Source organism: Choloepus didactylus, chromosome 4, assembly GCF_015220235.1.
Source record: "Choloepus didactylus isolate mChoDid1 chromosome 4, mChoDid1.pri, whole genome shotgun sequence".
Lineage (NCBI taxonomy): Eukaryota > Metazoa > Chordata > Mammalia > Pilosa > Megalonychidae > Choloepus > Choloepus didactylus.
In genome coordinates this window covers 43392242-43409669 of record NC_051310.1, presented here as the reverse complement: position 1 = coordinate 43409669, position 17428 = coordinate 43392242, and the positions used below count along the sequence as shown (strand labels likewise).

At 42.3% G+C, this 17428-nt stretch overlaps 1 protein-coding gene across 1 annotated transcript; it reads left to right on the top strand.

Moving 5' to 3' along the window:
- Positions 1-4369: 4369 nt before the first annotated feature.
- Positions 4370-16078, top strand: RDH12 (retinol dehydrogenase 12). The gene is made up of 7 exons (XM_037832473.1): positions 4370-4521; positions 6509-6627; positions 7106-7261; positions 10759-10863; positions 11619-11828; positions 12388-12577; positions 15017-16078. The coding sequence occupies exons 1-7, from the start codon at positions 4454-4456 to the stop codon at positions 15117-15119; spliced, it is 951 nt and encodes a 316-aa protein (XP_037688401.1). The 5' UTR covers positions 4370-4453; the 3' UTR covers positions 15120-16078.
- Positions 16079-17428: the final 1350 nt, after the last annotated feature.

Sequence of the window (17428 nt, the reverse complement as noted above, 5' to 3'; positions counted from 1 at the left end):
CTTTGTTTCTCTCCCTGACCAGTTGTCAAATTGACTCTGCCCTCTAGTCATCCCCCCAAAATCAGGTGCCCACCATGGCCTGCCACAGGGATGGGAACCCCAGCAAGTTCACTGTGTGTGGTAATACAAATCTGCTGGCTTCCAGTGGTTCTCTATTTTCCACCGGCTAGCAAGACCTGGGTTTGTTTTGGAACCCTGAATTAACAGTTGGATATTCCCTATTTTGCAGTCAAAACAGGACCAGGTTTCTGTACAGGGCATGTAGACTAGCTCCAGTGCTCCTAAGAAAGGGTCTGAAGCATCTTTTAAAAAGTATTTTACTTCCCTTGCACTTCCCAGACTGTCCAGAAGATGGTGCTGTTTGGTAACTGAATCATCCTCAGAGGCTGCTTTGCCTCCAAGCACAGGCTGGATCTGACCCAGCCAGGTGAAACTGTGGATTCCTATGCCCTCACTTTGCCACCCAAAATCTGGCTTGATGTGGGTCTCCATCTGTGGCAAAGTACTCCCTCAGCCAACCCAGCACTCCAACTGTCCCCAAGGTAAGGAAATGGCTGCCAGCCTCTGCTTCCCTCAAGGGCGTTTAGACCCAGGGCTGGAAACAGTCTATGTCCATGTTTTCTCAGTCTCTTTGTCCCTCACAGACCTGGGCCTTGAAATGTCCTCCCCTGTATACCAGGTCCTCAAACAGTGAGGGAATTTTTCACTGCTGTGAGAGATTTTAAAATCCATGTTCCTGGTGGGAAGGTTCCCATCTGTTGAATCTGTGCCTTTCCCACACTGTGCCTGAGTGATGGGGAGGGGAGAGGAACTGCTGATCTGGAATGGAAGGTTCCTACCTGATATTTCTTCTCTTTCTTCAATTCAGCATTTATAGGGTACTTCTCCAGTCTATATCCTCCTCCAGAGTTTAAACAATTCAGAATTGTCTTTTTTATTGCTGAATCTCTGGAGAGAAGGTTTCAGTAGCTGTTTACGTCACCATGTCGCTGATGTCCTGGGTTGGCTTTTAACAATGGGGTTTTGTTAACTTTTGTTAACTTAAAATTTACAGTTCTTAGGCCATGAAGATGTCCAACTCAAGGCATCAACAGGACAATACCTGGACTGTAAAGACACGCTGCCAGCATAGAGGACACCTCTGTCACATGGGAAGCACACGGTGATGTCTGCTGGTCCTTCTCTCCCAGCTTTCATTGTTTCCAACCTCTGGCTTCAGTGGTTTCTTCTCTTAGCTTCTGTGGGTATGTTCTTGTCTCTCTGCTTCTCTGAGTTCTCTGGTTTTTTTCTATGTGTTCTTTTTTTTTTTTTTGAAATAAATTCAAAGTTATAGGAACGGTTGCAAAAACAATACTAACCCCATACACAGAACTCCATCATACCCTGACCCCCCTCCCCCAATAGCCCAATCCACCAACTTTAACCTGCTGTCACTTCGCTATTTCTTTCCCTCCCTCCCTCCCTAACATCCATCATCTATTGCTCTGTCTTCTGAACATATGAGAGTTAGCTGCACACATCCTTGAACAAACACTATAATTCACATATACACTTCCCATGAACAAGAACATTCTTTTATGCAATCCCATTAAGTGCAGCTAAGAAGTTCTATGTGTTCTTTATCCTCTTATAAAGAACTCCAGTAAGAGGATTACGATGTACCTTGAATGGAGTGGGTCACATCTCAATTGAAATAGCCTAATAAAAGGTCCTACTCACAATAGGTCTGCACCCACAAGAATGGATTAAGAGAACATGGCCTTTTCTGGGGTACATAACAGCTCCAAACTACCACAGTATGTTAAAATATTTTTTACAAAATTATTTATTCTTTTTTAAGAATAAAAATATACAGAAAAGAATATACAGATGTACCATATCCATTGTATAGCTGGGCATTTAGAATGTTTCCAAATTTTTGCTATTATGAACAATGCTGCAATGACAACCTTAGAAGTACATAAAAGTGGAGTGTCTAGGTCAATGGGTATATGTGTAACTTTATTAGCTGTTGCCACACTGCTCTCTATGGAAGCTGGAACAATTGTCTCTCTCACTAGCAGTGCAGCAGCCTCTATTTCCCCATACCTCACCAATGGACCACGTTATCTTTTTGATCTTTGCCAATCTGATGGTGAAAAGTGGCTTTCAGTGGAATTTTAATTTTAATCTTTCTCATTATGAGTGAGGTTGAAGAGCCACTTGTATATACTTTTCTACAACCTGTATTTATTTCAGTTGGGTGGCTCTTCTTTTTCTTTGGATTTGTAAGAGTTCTTTATGTACTGAATAAATCAGCCTCTTGTCTGTGTTAGGTGTTGCAATTATTTCCTGCATCCCATCCACCCCCAACCAAATTCCTCACTAAACTTGCCTTATATGTGGTGGGGTTTTTTTTGTTTTTTTTTTTTTTATCAGGAAGACTTTTGAGGGTGTGGGTTAGTCTTTTCTTTTTTGATTTCTAGCTCTCCTGTCTTACCACTCTAAAGTTAAAGGTCTTACCACTCTAAAATTACTTAAAAATTTCTTTAATGGTTCTTCTTAATGCTTTTATGGTTCCATTTTTCATATGTATATCTTTGATCTGTCTGGAATATTGGTGTAAAGAGTAAGATAGGCATCAAATTTACTTTTCCCCAACTGGTTACCTGGGTGTTACAATACTTTATTAAATAATTCATCTTTCTCCTTGCTAATTTTTATCATAAATAAATTCCCATATGTATCCTGGTCTATGTCTTGACTTTCCATTCTGCTTTGTTGATTTATATGGCTATTCACCTGCCCATACCACACTGTTTAAATGATCATAACTTTGTAATACCCCAAGTTTGACATTTAGTATGACTAATCAAGCACCCAATGGTGGTCTTTGCATTACAATACTTAACACCTGTTCTTTTAACAAACTATTTGTTTACTTCCTTTGTGCTAGATGCCTTATATTCCTTCTGGTATCTTCTTTATGTTGTTCTGGAGAACTATACGCTGTTCTTTAGGACTCTGTTGCCTCCCAGAAAAATTCGAGATAAATAGAGTATCATCTCCACAAATAAGGGGGATCTTGGATTTGAATCAGTAGCAATGGGGAGCCCAGAAGACATTCATACAAAGGTACTCAGATTTGCAGGTATTAGATATATTGTCCTTTGCCTGGTATGACATTGTATCTATCCCTCTGATTAAACCCAACCCTGATTACATGGAGTAGGGAGAACTCTGAGATAAACAACAAAAGATCTTGTTTTCACATATAACCTGTGGGACATTTCAGATCCAATGTCACCAAATGTGGGGGAAAAGGAATTTGTCCAATCATAGTGGCCACATTAACTCAGTGGATACCAACTTCTCAGAGGCCAGCACAAAGGGAGTGGCAGCAACAAGCTCTCCTTGGGGGCTTCTGGGACTTTGAGGCCTCTGCTGCCAGCATTACTGCAGGGAAGTGGAGCCAGAGCAGAAGAGGCGGGAAGAGACCAAATCTTGAGTAAAGCAGGTGGGATAGCAAGAGAGATAGGACTCTCTATAGCCAATCATAATATCCAACACTTATAAAATATTTCCTATGTGCTAGTTTCTCTTTCAAGTATTCAACCTATTTAATAATTTCATAATTAAAACATTCTGGGATGGGTATGTTTTTATCATCCCATTTTGCAAGTCTGAAGACTGAGTTAGAGTGGTTTAGTAAGTTGCCCATGGCCATGGAGCTCATTGGTGGATGAGTTAGGATTTGAACCAGGAGTACAGCTCTAGAGCCCATGCTCTTAACCACTATACCACTTCCTTGCCATGTACATGTGTGCGTTATCTTCATTGAAGTATGACATAAAACACAAAAAAAGAATGCACAGATCATAAGTATACATTCAATGAATTTTCAAAGCACAGAACACTACCAGCCCCCCGGGAGCTCACATCATGCCACCTTCCCACTCAGTACTCCTTCCCCACCAAGGGTAACCACTCTCCTGACTTCTCTAGTCATTATTCTGGGGGGTTCTTAATTAGCCTTCTATTTTAATTACACTTGCATTTCAGATATCATGGAGTCTGTTGCTAAAGCTTAAAATATTCTACCTTGTAGGAGTAGAGGTGTGAGTCATTGGAGAACACCTTAGTTCCCTAGATAAGAGAAATAATTGAAGGTGGGAGTTAGGGGGCAGGTGCTCCAATTTCCCCACATTCTCTTTGCCAGGATGTGTGAGGTTCTAACCTTTCCTCCTTTCCCTTCTGGATGGGGTTAGCTGTAGACTACATCTCCCAGCAGGCTGTGCTCTGACAGCTCTCAGATTTAAAGAGGATTCTGGGTTGTACTTAGAGTCAGACTGTTTCTGAACACCCAGAGCAGAGGCGTAAGAAGCAGACAAGAGTTGCAGCCAGACCAGGAGCTGGAGCCTGAGCTAGAGTTGGGGTTGGAGCTGGAGCAGCAGCAACTAAAGAAGTTGGAAAAATGCTGGTTATCTTGGTATTGCTCACCTCCTTCCTTTCTTTCCTGTTGATGACATCTTCATCTGTCAGGTTTGTCTTCATTCAGAAACTCATGAAACATTTACATAACCTTGAATTGGGAGCCAGTTCTTGCCTTCTGAAAGAAGAGAAAGGGATAGAAGCTGAAGGAGAGAAAGGGCAGAGAAAGCAGGAAGGAAGGCTGTGGTTATGGCCACCATGGTGGAAAAGGAGAAGGATGCCCCCGGGGCTGGAGGAGGAGGGGCTGGTTTGAATTCTGGTGCTAGTGGAAAGCTGAGTCGGATGACTTTATTAAGTAGCTTGTCAGACAAATTATGTGAGAGTCCTCGCCCTTTCGCTCTATTTCCATGGGCTTGTCTGAAGATCTTCCTTTTACCTTTGTCACTAATCGGGGTGGCCCTGCCAGATTATCATGGATAGCTAAGGCCAAGGGACTCATTGTTAAGTTTAAGGCACTTTGGAAAGGAAACAAACTCTTCTCCCCTTGAAAGCACCTTCTGCTAGGGTTTGAGATGGCTCTTTTGCCTCAGGATTTCTGGAGGGGTCAAAGATGTGTTCTGAGTGAATTTTTAAATTGCTGAAAATAAAGGAGGTTAAAGGACATATCGGAGACAGAGAGTGACTCAAGGTTCTGGCATAGAGACTTGGGTTCAAATTTCAGTTCTGCACCTTTAGCAAGTGACTTGGACTTCTTTGAGCCCCAGTTTTCTGAATAATGTGGGGATAAAAATAGAGTGGTTGAGAGTAATTCCACTCCTAGGTATATACTTACAAAAATTGAGAGCAGAGACTCAGACAGATATTTCTATACCAATGTTCATTACAGCATTATTCACAATAGCCAAAAGGTGGAAGCCACCCAAGTGCCCATTGACAGATGAGTGGATAAACAAAATGTGGCATAGCCATACAATGGAATATTATTCAGCTGTAAAAAAGAAGTGATGTGCTAGTATGTGTGATAACATGGATAAACCCTGAAGACATCACATTGAATGAAATAAGCCAGACACAAAAGGACAAATACTGTGTGATTTCTCTTATATTAAATATTTACAGTAAGCAAATTCATAGACACAGAAAGCAGAATAGTGGTTACCAGGGCTGGGGATGGAGGAGTGGGAAGTTATTAGTAAATGAGTATGAGTTTTGGTTTGGGATGAATGAAAATAGTCTGGAAATAGGTAGTAGTGAAAGTTACACAGTATTGTCAATGTACTTAATATCAAAGAATTGTCCACTTAAAACAGTTAAAATGATTTTTGTTGTGTACATTTTACTACAATTAAAAATAAATTGTAGTAAAATAAATAATTTTTTTAAAGTTACCTGTGTATAGTGCCTATTCTAGGGCCTGGCAGGTGGATGATGCTTGGACATGCTAGTTTGTCCCCTTCCAGTCCTCTATTTTGGAACTTTCCAGGTCAACTCTATGTAAAAAGGGTGCTCTCTGCACAGATGTCTGAACGAGGGAGATTTTCTCTCTGTGCTTCCATGGCCAGAATGGAATCCCTAATATAATGGCAAAAGCCTCTGAAGATGCTGGCTCTCTAAAATTGGAGCCATATTTCTGTGTGGGGCCATTTGAGAGTGCTGTTCATCAGTTACTCACTGATGATGCTTATTGAAGACCTAGGTCTCAAGACCAATAATTCCACAGATGCTCACTGACATACGTTTTGCATGCAGGTTAGAGGGGGAGAGGACCTCCAGGAACCTCTAGAGATAAGAGCTAGATATCTTTGTTATCTAACAAGGAAGGTCTCCGCTGGTCTTGGCTCAGGATCCCTTGGCTCAGGACCACTTATTCAGGATCACTTATCACTTTGCCCCTCATTTGTAGCTTCTGGGCACATGACCTTCAGCCTGCACTGTTGCTCACTACCTTGCCCAGTGGGAAAATATTGTCCCCTGAAGCCTGGCTTCTTTGGGTTTCCTGATTACAAATTAAAGAAATTCTCTTGGAGAGTGACTGGATTTTATGTATCTGGGGTTGGGGAGGATGGTGCATGACTGTTCTTTATACCCTTGTCCATAGGAAGTTTTTCGCTGGTGGGGTTTGTAAAACAAATGTGCAGCTTCCTGGGAAGGTCGTGGTGATTACTGGTGCCAACACGGGCATCGGCAAAGAGACAGCCAGAGAGCTCGCTCGCAGGGGTGAGTCCTTCTACCTTGGCCTTCACAGGGCAGTGCCTCCTGCCCTTCTCACTGGTGGCTTCACCCCACATTTCCTTGTCTTTCCTCCAGGCTGTGAGGGTCTGACCAGGAATTTAAGGAACCTGGGATTCAAGTCTAGCTGTAAACCAATTTACTTTGTGGCCTTAAATCTTTCTTCCTTCTTGTTCCTTCCCTATTACATAAAGTCAGGAAAACACTGATGTCCATAAACAATATTTGTCAAGTCAGGTTCTTCTAAAAGGAGATACTAAGCAACAATAAATATCAATGACTTCTGGCAGAGCCTAAAAATGAGTGTTCTCAGCCTGGGGTTAAGCTAACAGCGACAAGACTTATGGCCATTCAGTGCTTTACAGATGGCTAAGAGAATACTCTGGCCTCCAGTCCCAAGCTCACTTAATATCCCTCTTTTTCAGCCTAGGATCTGATCACATTGCTCTCTTTGTTTTTGCTCTAGGAGCTCGAGTATACATTGCCTGCCGAGATGTACTAAAGGGGGAGTCTGCTGCTAGTGAAATCCGAGCAGATACAAAGAACTCCCAGGTGCTGGTACGGAAACTGGACCTGTCAGACACCAAATCCATCCGAGGCTTTGCTGAGGGCTTTCTGGCAGGTAAGGGCCTGGTAGATAGCTGGAAAAGCAAGAAATTGGGTGTGGAATAGCTGGAAAAGCAAGAAACTAGGTGTGGGAGTGGTTGCTCCACCCTGGACCATCTATGGCTTTTACATAAGAATCATCATCGACCCCACTCTACAGGTTCTGGCACATGAACCAGCAGGACAGGTAGTTGGCAGGGGGATAGGAGTGGATAAGCTGGGCAGGATCTTTATGTTCTTTTGACTCAGCACTGGAGTGTTGGAGTTATAAGCTCCCTGTCCGGGCTTGCACCTGGGCATCAAGTTGTGGCCCTGATGCCACTCTCTTCTTTCATCCTGGGAATCAACCTTCTGTGGCCACAGGCACTAGATGAGGTGTTATTGCTGCCATAGTTCATCTGGGTCTTGGAAAATGACCAGCTTCTGCCCACAAAACAGATAAGGACCATGTCTTTCTTCTCAGTGCACAGCAGAGTGGGCCTGGCCTAGAGTTGGTATTCAGTACACATTTGCTGAATGAATAAATTAATGTGTGAATGGTGTCCAAGAAGGTATGAGTAACTAAAATGAGAAACTTGGCACATATTTTTTTGTGGGGACAATAGTTTTGAGTATCACTAAGATAGTTCTAAATGGGGATAGTTATTGACTGCTGAGGCAACACTTTGTCTTACAAGAAAAGGGAAGAGCGAGTGTCTCCTATCAAAAGCAACCTTGCCCCAGCAAGAACAAATCATGAACAAAAGTAAGGGGCAAGGATCAAGATGGCAGAGTGAGATGCATCAGGGCTCCATCTCCCCACAGAAGCTTTGAACAACCAGCAAGGACTGGCAGAAACATCTTTCCCAAAGCTCCAGAAACCAGTTAAAGGACTGCAGTAACACGGTAAGCACTGAGTCAAGAAAAAGGCTACTTAAAAATAGTAGGAGCTTGTGGTGCCCTGGCTGGCACCTTCTCCACCCCCTTACTGACTCAGAGGGAGCAGAGTAACCCTTGTGCACATATTGGGAGCACATATGTCTTGTCCAATCTGTTTGGTGGTGCCCTGAAGGACTTGCCATCCCAGAACTTGCCCTGCATGTAGAAGGGAGCCCATGGAACTCTCCTACCGAATGCTATGGGAGAGCAGTCAAGTCATGCTATCTGGGGCAAGGGATGCTGGGTATAGGGTATACAGTATGATGCCCAGGACCATGAGGAAACTGTTTCCTAGGGTGGAGAGGACATTGTGTCCATGTAAATGGGGGAATTCCTAGGGCCACATGTGTATTCCCAAATCAAAACTCATGCTCAGAAAGGATCAGGGAGCCTCCTACTTTTTTGTTAGCTCCTGGAATTCAAAGTAAACTCAGTCATAACACTAGCTGGATAATTCTTTAAGTAACAGGTGCCATAGAGTCTAAATTTCAGCAACAACAAATCAAAATAGCGAAACATCCAGATTTCAACAAAAAGTTACAAAACATACAAAGAAACTGGAAGTGATAGCCCAGGCTATCAACAAGAAACCATCAACAAGAAGGACCAGACTTGGGATGCTCCAAATAAAGAGTTTTAAAAAATGGTCCTAAATATGGTCGAAAGCTAAAGAAAAACATGGACAAAGAACTAAATGAAATCAGGGAAACGACAGATGAACACAAAGAGAATATCAATATAGAGATAGAAATTATGAAAAGGAACCAAACAGAGATGAAGGCCACAGTAACAGAAATTAAATATTCCCTAGAAGAGTTCAAAAGCAGTTTGGAGGTGGCAGAAGAAAGAATCAGTGAACTTGATAAGACCGTTGAAGTCATCCAGTCTGAGGAGCAGAAGGAAAAAAGAATGAAGACAAGTGAACAGAGCAGGAACCCATGGGACACCATCAAGCATACCAATATTCACATTGTAGGAATCCCAGAAGGAGAAGAGAGAAAGAAAGGACCAGAGAGAATGTTAAAAGAAATAATGGCTGAAAACTTCCCCAATTTAATGAAAGACATGAATATGCACATCCAAGATGCTCAACAAACTCCAAACAGGATATAACCAAATAGATCCACTCCATGGCATATTATACTTAGGCTGTCGAATGCTAATGATAAAGAGAATTCTGAAAGTCACAAGAGAGAAGCAACGTGTCACATACAAGGAAGTCTCGATAAGACTAAGTGCTGATTTTTTTATCAGAAACCATGGAGTCAAGAAAGCAGTGGGATGGTATATTTAAAGGGCTGAAAGCAAAAATTGGCACCCAAGAATTCTACATCTGGCAAACCTATCTTCCAGAATTGAGGGAGAAATTAAGACATTCCTAGATAAAGAAAAGCTGAAGGACTTTGTCACCACCAGACCAGCCCAACAAGAGATGCTAAAGGGAGTTCTGCAGGTTGAAAGGAGAGGACAGTAGACAATAGATCAAAGCCATATGAAGAAATAAAAATCTCCAATGCAGGCAATAAATGGGTAAATATAAATGCTAGTACTATTGTATTTTTGATTTTTTACTTCCCACACTATCTAAATGGAAAATGCGTAAAATATAATGATAAATCAGTGGTTTTGGACTCATAATGTATAAATGTGTAATTTGTGACCAGAACTATACAAAGGTGGGAGGACGGAGGGGTATAGGAAAATAGTTTGTTGCTACCATTGAAGTTAAGTGGTATCAAAGCAAACAAGAAAGTTATAGATTTAGAATGTCAACTTTAAGCCCCATAGTAATTACAAAGAAAATATCAGAGAATGCAAGTTCATAGAGCCAGAAATTAGAGTGCAGGCTGCCAGGGGTGGGGGACAGGGGAATGAGGAGTTAATGCATAATGGCTGTCAGGTTTCTGTTTGGGGAGATGGGAAAGTTTTAGTAATGGGCAGTGGTTGGAGTAATGCAATATTGTGAATGTGATTAATCCCATTGAATGTTACGCTTGGGAGTGGTTGAGATGGGAAAGTCTATATTGTATATATGTTCCCACAATTAAAAAAGAAAGAGCAACTAAAGAGAAAATCACAATTACATGCAATACATGATCCTGGATGGCTTCCAGCAAGGGAAGAGAAAAGGCTCAAAGGGACATTACTTGGACATAGGAAAAAAACTGGAATATAGACTGTAAGCTTTGTATCAATGTTAAGTTGTTTGAACTTGATAACTGTACTTAAGGTGTGGACAGAACTGAATATCCCTTGTTCTTAGGAAATATACATGGCAGTATTAAGTTTTCAAGGAGCATGATGTATACAACCTACACTTAAGTGTTTCAAAAATTGACTGATAAATAGATTGATAGATGAATGGATAGAAGGAGTGATACAGCAAATATGACAAAAAATTAAAATTGGAGGATCTGGGTATCTGGTGGGGTAGGGTTGTGTTGGAGTTTCTGTATGACGTTTGTATTATTTTTGTGACTGTCCTGTAAGTTTGAAAGTATTTCAAAATAAGAAGTTAAAAAAACAAAACTAACAAACAAAAAAACAAGGGTCAAATACTCAGGGTGGTGTTAGTAGACTCCTTGCTCTTTACAGAGGAAAAGCAGCTCCATATCCTGATCAACAATGCGGGAGTGATGATGTGTCCATATTCCAAGACAGCTGATGGCTTTGAGACACACCTAGGAGTCAACCACCTGGGTAAGTTTCTTTGAGCAGCTGACAAATGAGGCATGCCCTACCTTGTTCTCTGTATGGAGATGACCCTATACCAGTGCAGAGAATCCCCAGTGGCCTTTATAGCACCCGGGGTTCTGATAGACTGGTTTGTTGTTCACTGTCCCTTTCCTGACCAGTCCACAGAAGTGAGATCCTCCTACACCTATCATTAAGAAACCCCAAATCTCTGGGTATTCCAGGAGGAAGAATGTCATAATTGGATGGGACAGTGGCAGTGCAGGGCTTGCAAGGCAGGGCCATTCTTGGGGGTGCAGGAGAGTGCGTTTGACTGGAGAGGTCACGTCCACACCTGACATGGACCAAGCAAGCCAAGGGTTTGCACAGGATTTGAGGGAAGAGACAGGCTGGGATGCAGAGTTCTAGGAGGAGAGGATAGGATGTGTTCCTTGATCCTTCTTCCTTCTGCAGTGAGCCCATAGTTCATGGCCAGAGGGGGAATCAGAAGTTAGCAGGTGTGTATTACTGACTAGGATAAGGGCAGAGATACAAATAAGTGCAGATTTAAGTCTTCCTTACCTTATCTATAGTCTAGCTCTGGCCCTTGCCTTTAGGAATCCACTGACTCAGAATAACCGACCATTGCGCTGAGTTGCTTATGGCATCATAATGTGTTCACACCCAGAAGATGGTAGGTTAATGCTGAAGGCATCAGCTCCCACGCCACGGCCTGGGATGTTGCTCCCCCCTTCCATCTCCCCTGCCACCTTTCCTCACAGGCCACTTCCTTCTCACGCACCTACTCCTGGAGCGGCTGAAGGAGTCTGCTCCTGCAAGGGTAGTGAACCTGTCATCGGTAGTCCACCATGCTGGCAAGATCTGCTTCCACAACCTCCAGGGTGAGAAGCACTACAGCCGGGGTTTTGCCTATTGCCACAGCAAGCTGGCCAATGTGCTTTTTACTCGTGAGCTGGCCAAGAGGCTCCAAGGTAAGTCTAAAGAAAGGGCCAGAGGCAAGATAACTGAAACAGTTATCAACCGCGGTCTGGATTGATAGCATCTTCTGAAGTCAGGCTGTCAAACATGCATGTTTCTGGTGGTGCACTGAGGATGAGATTATAATGGACTGTGCACTGAGGATGAGATTATAAATGGAATAAAAACAGAGCTCTTGCTCTCGGGAAACTTAAAATTGAATAGGGTGTAGGAACCTCATAAAATTACCTTATATTTATATCTTCTCTTCTCTTCCATCGTTATCTCATTTGATTTTCACAACAATCTTTTGCAATAAGTAGAGCAGGTATTATTTATTCTTATGGTGTGTTAAGATAGAGGCCCACAGAACCTTGGCTGGCACAAGGTTATATGGCAAGTGAGGGAGTCGGGACTGGAACTCACGTGCTTCCTTCTGCGTGCCATTAGCTGAGGTTCACGTGGTGAGCTGAGCCACAGAGCTGGCACTGCCCGAGTCAGGGAGCCAGAGCTGGATTTCGGATCCCTGGGTGTGTCCATGTCCCTGGTCTAACTGTGCCCTCTTTGCCCCAGGTTCGGGGGTCACCACCTACGTGGTGCATCCGGGCATCGTCCGTTCCGAGCTGGTCCGACACTCTTTCCTGCTGTGCCTGCTCTGGCGGCTCTTCTCCCCCTTCGTCAAGTCGGCGCGGGAGGGGGCACAGACCAGCCTGCATTGTGCCATGGCTGAGGGCCTGGAGCCCTTGAGTGGCAAGTACTTCAGGTGTGTGGGAGGCAGCCTGGGGTTCTTTCTACCATCTGTGTTGGGTGCAGGGAGGTTCAGGGTTCCCTGAGCTTTGCATCCCCAGTGGCTGAGTTTGTGCCTGATGCTGGAATCCAGGTTTGGGTTGGGCCTGAAAACCAAATGTTGCCACTTTTCCAGGGAAAATTATATTAGAAACTTGGAAAGTATGGCTTTTATATTTGTTATTTTTATACCTGTTTGCTATGTTTTGATGTAAACTTTGTGGCTTTCTGAGAGTCATTAGAGAAGACTGTCCCTGTTGGTTATGCCATGGAAAGAACATTACCAAGGCCTCGAATCCTTTTTCTCTTCCTTGAAGCTTTTTGCTGACTTCATTCATGAATTCTTTAATACCACAAAGCACTGGGGAAAGGTCTCCTCTTCCCAGGGTGAGCTGTCTCCAAGTGTTGACAAAATTAGCACTGTCTGTTGAACTATAGAAATAGAGATTTCAATGTTGAACCTTATCACAAACTCAGTGGGCAATCAGAATTTGGGAAAAGGGGGAAGCTCAGGATTATATCTCTTTCCTATTCCATGATCTGATCCAGCTCACTCTATTCTGTCGTATTTCGTCCAAGGCTGTTCATTGATGTACCATTTATTAAGTGAAGCATTGAAAATAACCTAAGTGCCCAACAGTAGGGGAATGGATAAATGATAATAGCTCACATTGCTTGATGGTTTTACAATGTGTTTGGCACTCTGAGTATTTTACATGTTTTAAGTCATATAGTCTTCACAAATCTAAGAGGAAACGGGCACATAATAATTAAGTAGCCTGTCCAAGTGGTAGACCTGGAATTTAAACCCTGGTAGACTGGCTCTAGAGCTGTGCTGTACAATGCGTGGCTATTGAGCACTTGAAATGTAGTTAGTCCATGTTGAGATGGGTTGTAAGTGTAAAATGCACTCTGGGTTTTGAAGACTTAGTGTGAAACACGAACGTAAACTATCTCATTAATAATTTCACCTGTTTCTTTTTACTTTAAAAAAATGTGGCTATCAGAAAATTTAAAATTATGTTTGTGGCTCATATTTGTGGCTTGCACTGTATTCTATTGGACACTGCTGCCCTAGAATCTGAGTGCTTAACTTCACTGACTTAAATATGTGATAAAATATTATATAGTCAAATATATTTTCAAATAATATTTAATTAACAGAAAAATGCTGGGGATATAATGTTGTGAGAAAAAAACTATAATATTAAATGATAAACTTATGTTGTAAATGCATAGAAAACAATCTGGAAGGATATACAGCAACCTGTGATTGTGGTTACTTCAGGGAGGTTGAGAGAGAATCAGGGGGCTTGTGAGGGAGGATTTTAACCTTTTACTCTAGATATCTATTATTAAAAAAAATTTTAAAGGTCATGTATTTATTTATTGCTTATGTAATTAAAAATATTGTTTAACAAGAAAAGAAAATCTTCCCCAAACTAGTTACAATATGATTCCAGTTTTGTATAAAAGAGAAAGACTAGGTGTCTCTTTACACACAAAGCAAAGAGGAATGTAAGGAAAAAAAAAATAGACATTTTTTCTTTTGTCAGTACTTAACTCTTGTTTCCAACCAAGTGTTTTTCAGGACTTTTATAATTAGAAAAAACATGCTATTAAACAAACAAACAAATAAACAAACAAACCATGAGAACTGTACCCTGTTCCAGCCCTGCAATCCCTCTAGTATGTAAGTGCCCCTCCACTCCCCAAAAATGAATGCAGGACTTCTTAATCTGGGGTTCGTGGGGGACAGTGATAGAGTTCAAGGGGTCTGTGAACTTGAAAGGAAAAATAATTTCATCTTTAGTTTCACTAAGCTCCATCTGAAATTTAGCCTTCTCGTCAATTTTGAACGTAGGCAGTGAACCCCAGTAAGTAGTGATTCCTGTGAGTTTGTTACCACTAAAATGATAAATATTTTCTTATCACATTGCAGTTGTTGCAGATATCTCAGGCTGTCATTTCTGCTTACCACTACTTTGAAATTTGGTAATTATTAGATCTAGTGCTAGATCTTGTTATCGAACACATTAATAAAGAAGCATGTATTACTATATTACAACTCTGTTTTAAAACTATTTTTCAACTGCATTTCATTACAATTACTTTTGTTTAATCCGATGTATTATATCTTACACATTTAGAACTGTTCTCATGAGAAAAAGGCCATAAACTTTTCCATACTCCCAAGGGGGTCCGTGCCACGAAACAGGCTAAGAGCTCCCAGAAGAAAGGGAGGCCAGGGTTTGCTCCTTTCATCAAGGAGATCAGAGTGTGACCCACACAGACAGGATGAAGATGGACTTAGTAAGGTTTCCCCGTCATTGTCTCTGGCTCTCTGGGACGGGGGACTGGTTGCTCTACCCCAGTTTTTACTCCAGATTGTTTACCCTCTTTCTCTGCCCTCCAGCGACTGCAAGAGAACTTGGGTGTCTCCAAGGGCCCGAAATAACAAAACAGCTGAGCGCCTGTGGAATGTCAGCTGCGAGCTTCTAGGAATCCAGTGGGAGTAGCTGGTGGAAGAGCCACAGCTTTCTCAATCCCGGTCTACACCACAATGAAAAGGGGCCAAGGAGAAGGCTGACCCTGACCAACTGCCCTGCTCTGATCTTTCCAGCTCAACTGGAAGGAAACCTCTGCACACTCCAACTTCTTGTGAGGCTGACTCATGGTGTGAAATGTTCACACCCACACATTACACTTCTAGACTTGGAGGGTCGGTCGTCTTCTGGGACTCAGCAGATCCCGGCTGGGCATGTGGGTGGCAGAAGAGCCTGGGAAATTGGGTCAGTTCCTTCTGTCACCAACACCAGAAACACCAGCCTGCACCCTCGGCTGATGGAGCAGGAGCCTCAGCATTACATGTTTCCGGAGACCATAGGCTCAAGTTCTTGACTGACCTCTTTCCTCTTTGAAATACTAGTCTCAGCCCTGGAGTTTGGACCAACTCAGAAAGATCTTGGCGAACCCTAGCCGAGTTTGATTCCTTCCTCTCAGCATCCTGGAGCCACTACTGTGAAGATGGACCTTCCCATTTTCAATCAAATCAAATCCAGGAAAAGGCAGGGAAATAGCTCAGCAATAACTAGAATTGGGAGCTCAAGCACCAACAGGATCCTCTCTTTCATACTTCGATTTCTCTGAATGCAGACTTCATTCTCTCCCACTAGGAATACATGTGATAAAGAGGAAGATAATAGCTAACATTCTTTCTTTGGGTTTTACCAAGCGCCAGACATTACTCTAAGAACTTTTCATGTATTAACTCACTTAACCCTATGAAACACGTATTATTATTCTCCCTTTTCAGACAAGGAAACTGAGGCACAGACACATAAAGCAACTTGCCCAAGGTCACGCAGCTAAGGACAAACAATTTAAAGACAGGCTATCCAGCTTTTACTCTCAACCACTGTTATACTGTGTATAAAATCCCTTCCTCAACATTCATCTATTTCTTTTTTTTTTTTAATCATCATTTTATTGAGATATATTCACATACCACGCAGTCATACAAAACAAATTGTACTTTCGATTGTTTACAGTACCATTACATAGTTGTACATTCATCACCTAAATCAATCCCTGACACCTTCATTAGCACACACACAAAAATAACAAGAATAATAATTAGAGTGAAAAAGAGCAATTGAAGTAAAAAAGAACACTGGGTACCTTTGTCTGTTTGTTTCCTTCCCCTACTTTTCTACACATCCATCCATAAACTAGACAAAGTGGAGTTTGGTCCTTATGGCATTCCCAATCCCATTGTCACCCCTCATAAGCTACATTTTTATACAACTGTCTTTGAGATTCATGGGTTCTGGGTTGTAGTTTAATAGTTTCAGGTATCCACCACCAGCTACCCCAATTCTTTAGAACCTAAAAAAGGTTGTCTAAAGTGTGCGTAAGAGTGCCCACCAGAGTGACCTCTCGGCTCGTTTTGGAATCTCTCTGCCACTGAAGCTTATTTCATTTCCTTTCACATCCCCCTTTTGGTCAAGAAGATGTTCTCCGTCCCACGATGCCGGGTCTACATTCCTCCCCGGGAGTCATATTCCACGTTGCCAGGGAGATTCACTCCCCTGGGTGTCTGATCCCACGTAGGGGGGAGGGCAGTGATTTCACCTTTCAAGTTGGCTTAGCCAGAGAGAGAGGGCCACATCTGAGCAACAAAGAGGCATTCAGGAGGAGACTCTTAGGCACAAATACAGGGAGGCCTAGCCTCTCCTTTGCAGCAACCGTCTTCCCAAGGGTAAAACTTATGGTAGAGGGCTCAACCCATCAAACCACCAGTCCCCTATGTCTGTGGTCATGTTAGCAACCATGGAGGTGGGGTAGGCGAATACCCCTGCATTCTCCACAGGCTCCTCAAGGGGGCACTACATCTTTTTTTTTTTTTTTAACTTTCCCTTTTTTTTTTTTTAATCATTTTATTGAGATATATTCACATACCACGCAGTCATACAAAACAAATCGTACTTTCGATTGTTTACAGTACCATTACATAGTTGTACATTCATCACCTAAATCAATCCCTGACACCTTCATTAGCACACACACAAAAATAACAAGAATAATAATTAGAGTGAAAAAGAGCAATTGAAGTAAAAAAGAACACTGGGTACCTTTGTCTGTTTGCTTCCTTCCCCTATTTTTCTACTCATCCATCCATAAACTAGACAAAGTGGAGTGTGGTCCTTATGGCTTTCCCAATCCCATTGTCACCCCTCATAAGCTACATTTTTATACATCTGTCTTCGAGATTCATGGGTTCTGGGTTGTAGTTTGATAGTTCCAGGTATCCACCACCAGCTACCCC

Bases quoted from the DNA above. Each gene is read 5' to 3' on its own strand.
- RDH12 (XM_037832473.1), top strand. From the start codon at position 4,454: ATGCTGGTTATCTTGGTATTGCTCACCTCCTTCCTTTCTTTCCTGTTG. The intron at 7,262-10,758 runs GTAAGGGCCTGG...TGCTCTTTACAG, and splicing joins TGCTGAGGGCTTTCTGGCAG to AGGAAAAGCAGCTCCATATC. The intron at 10,864-11,618 runs GTAAGTTTCTTT...CTTTCCTCACAG, and splicing joins CCTAGGAGTCAACCACCTGG to GCCACTTCCTTCTCACGCAC.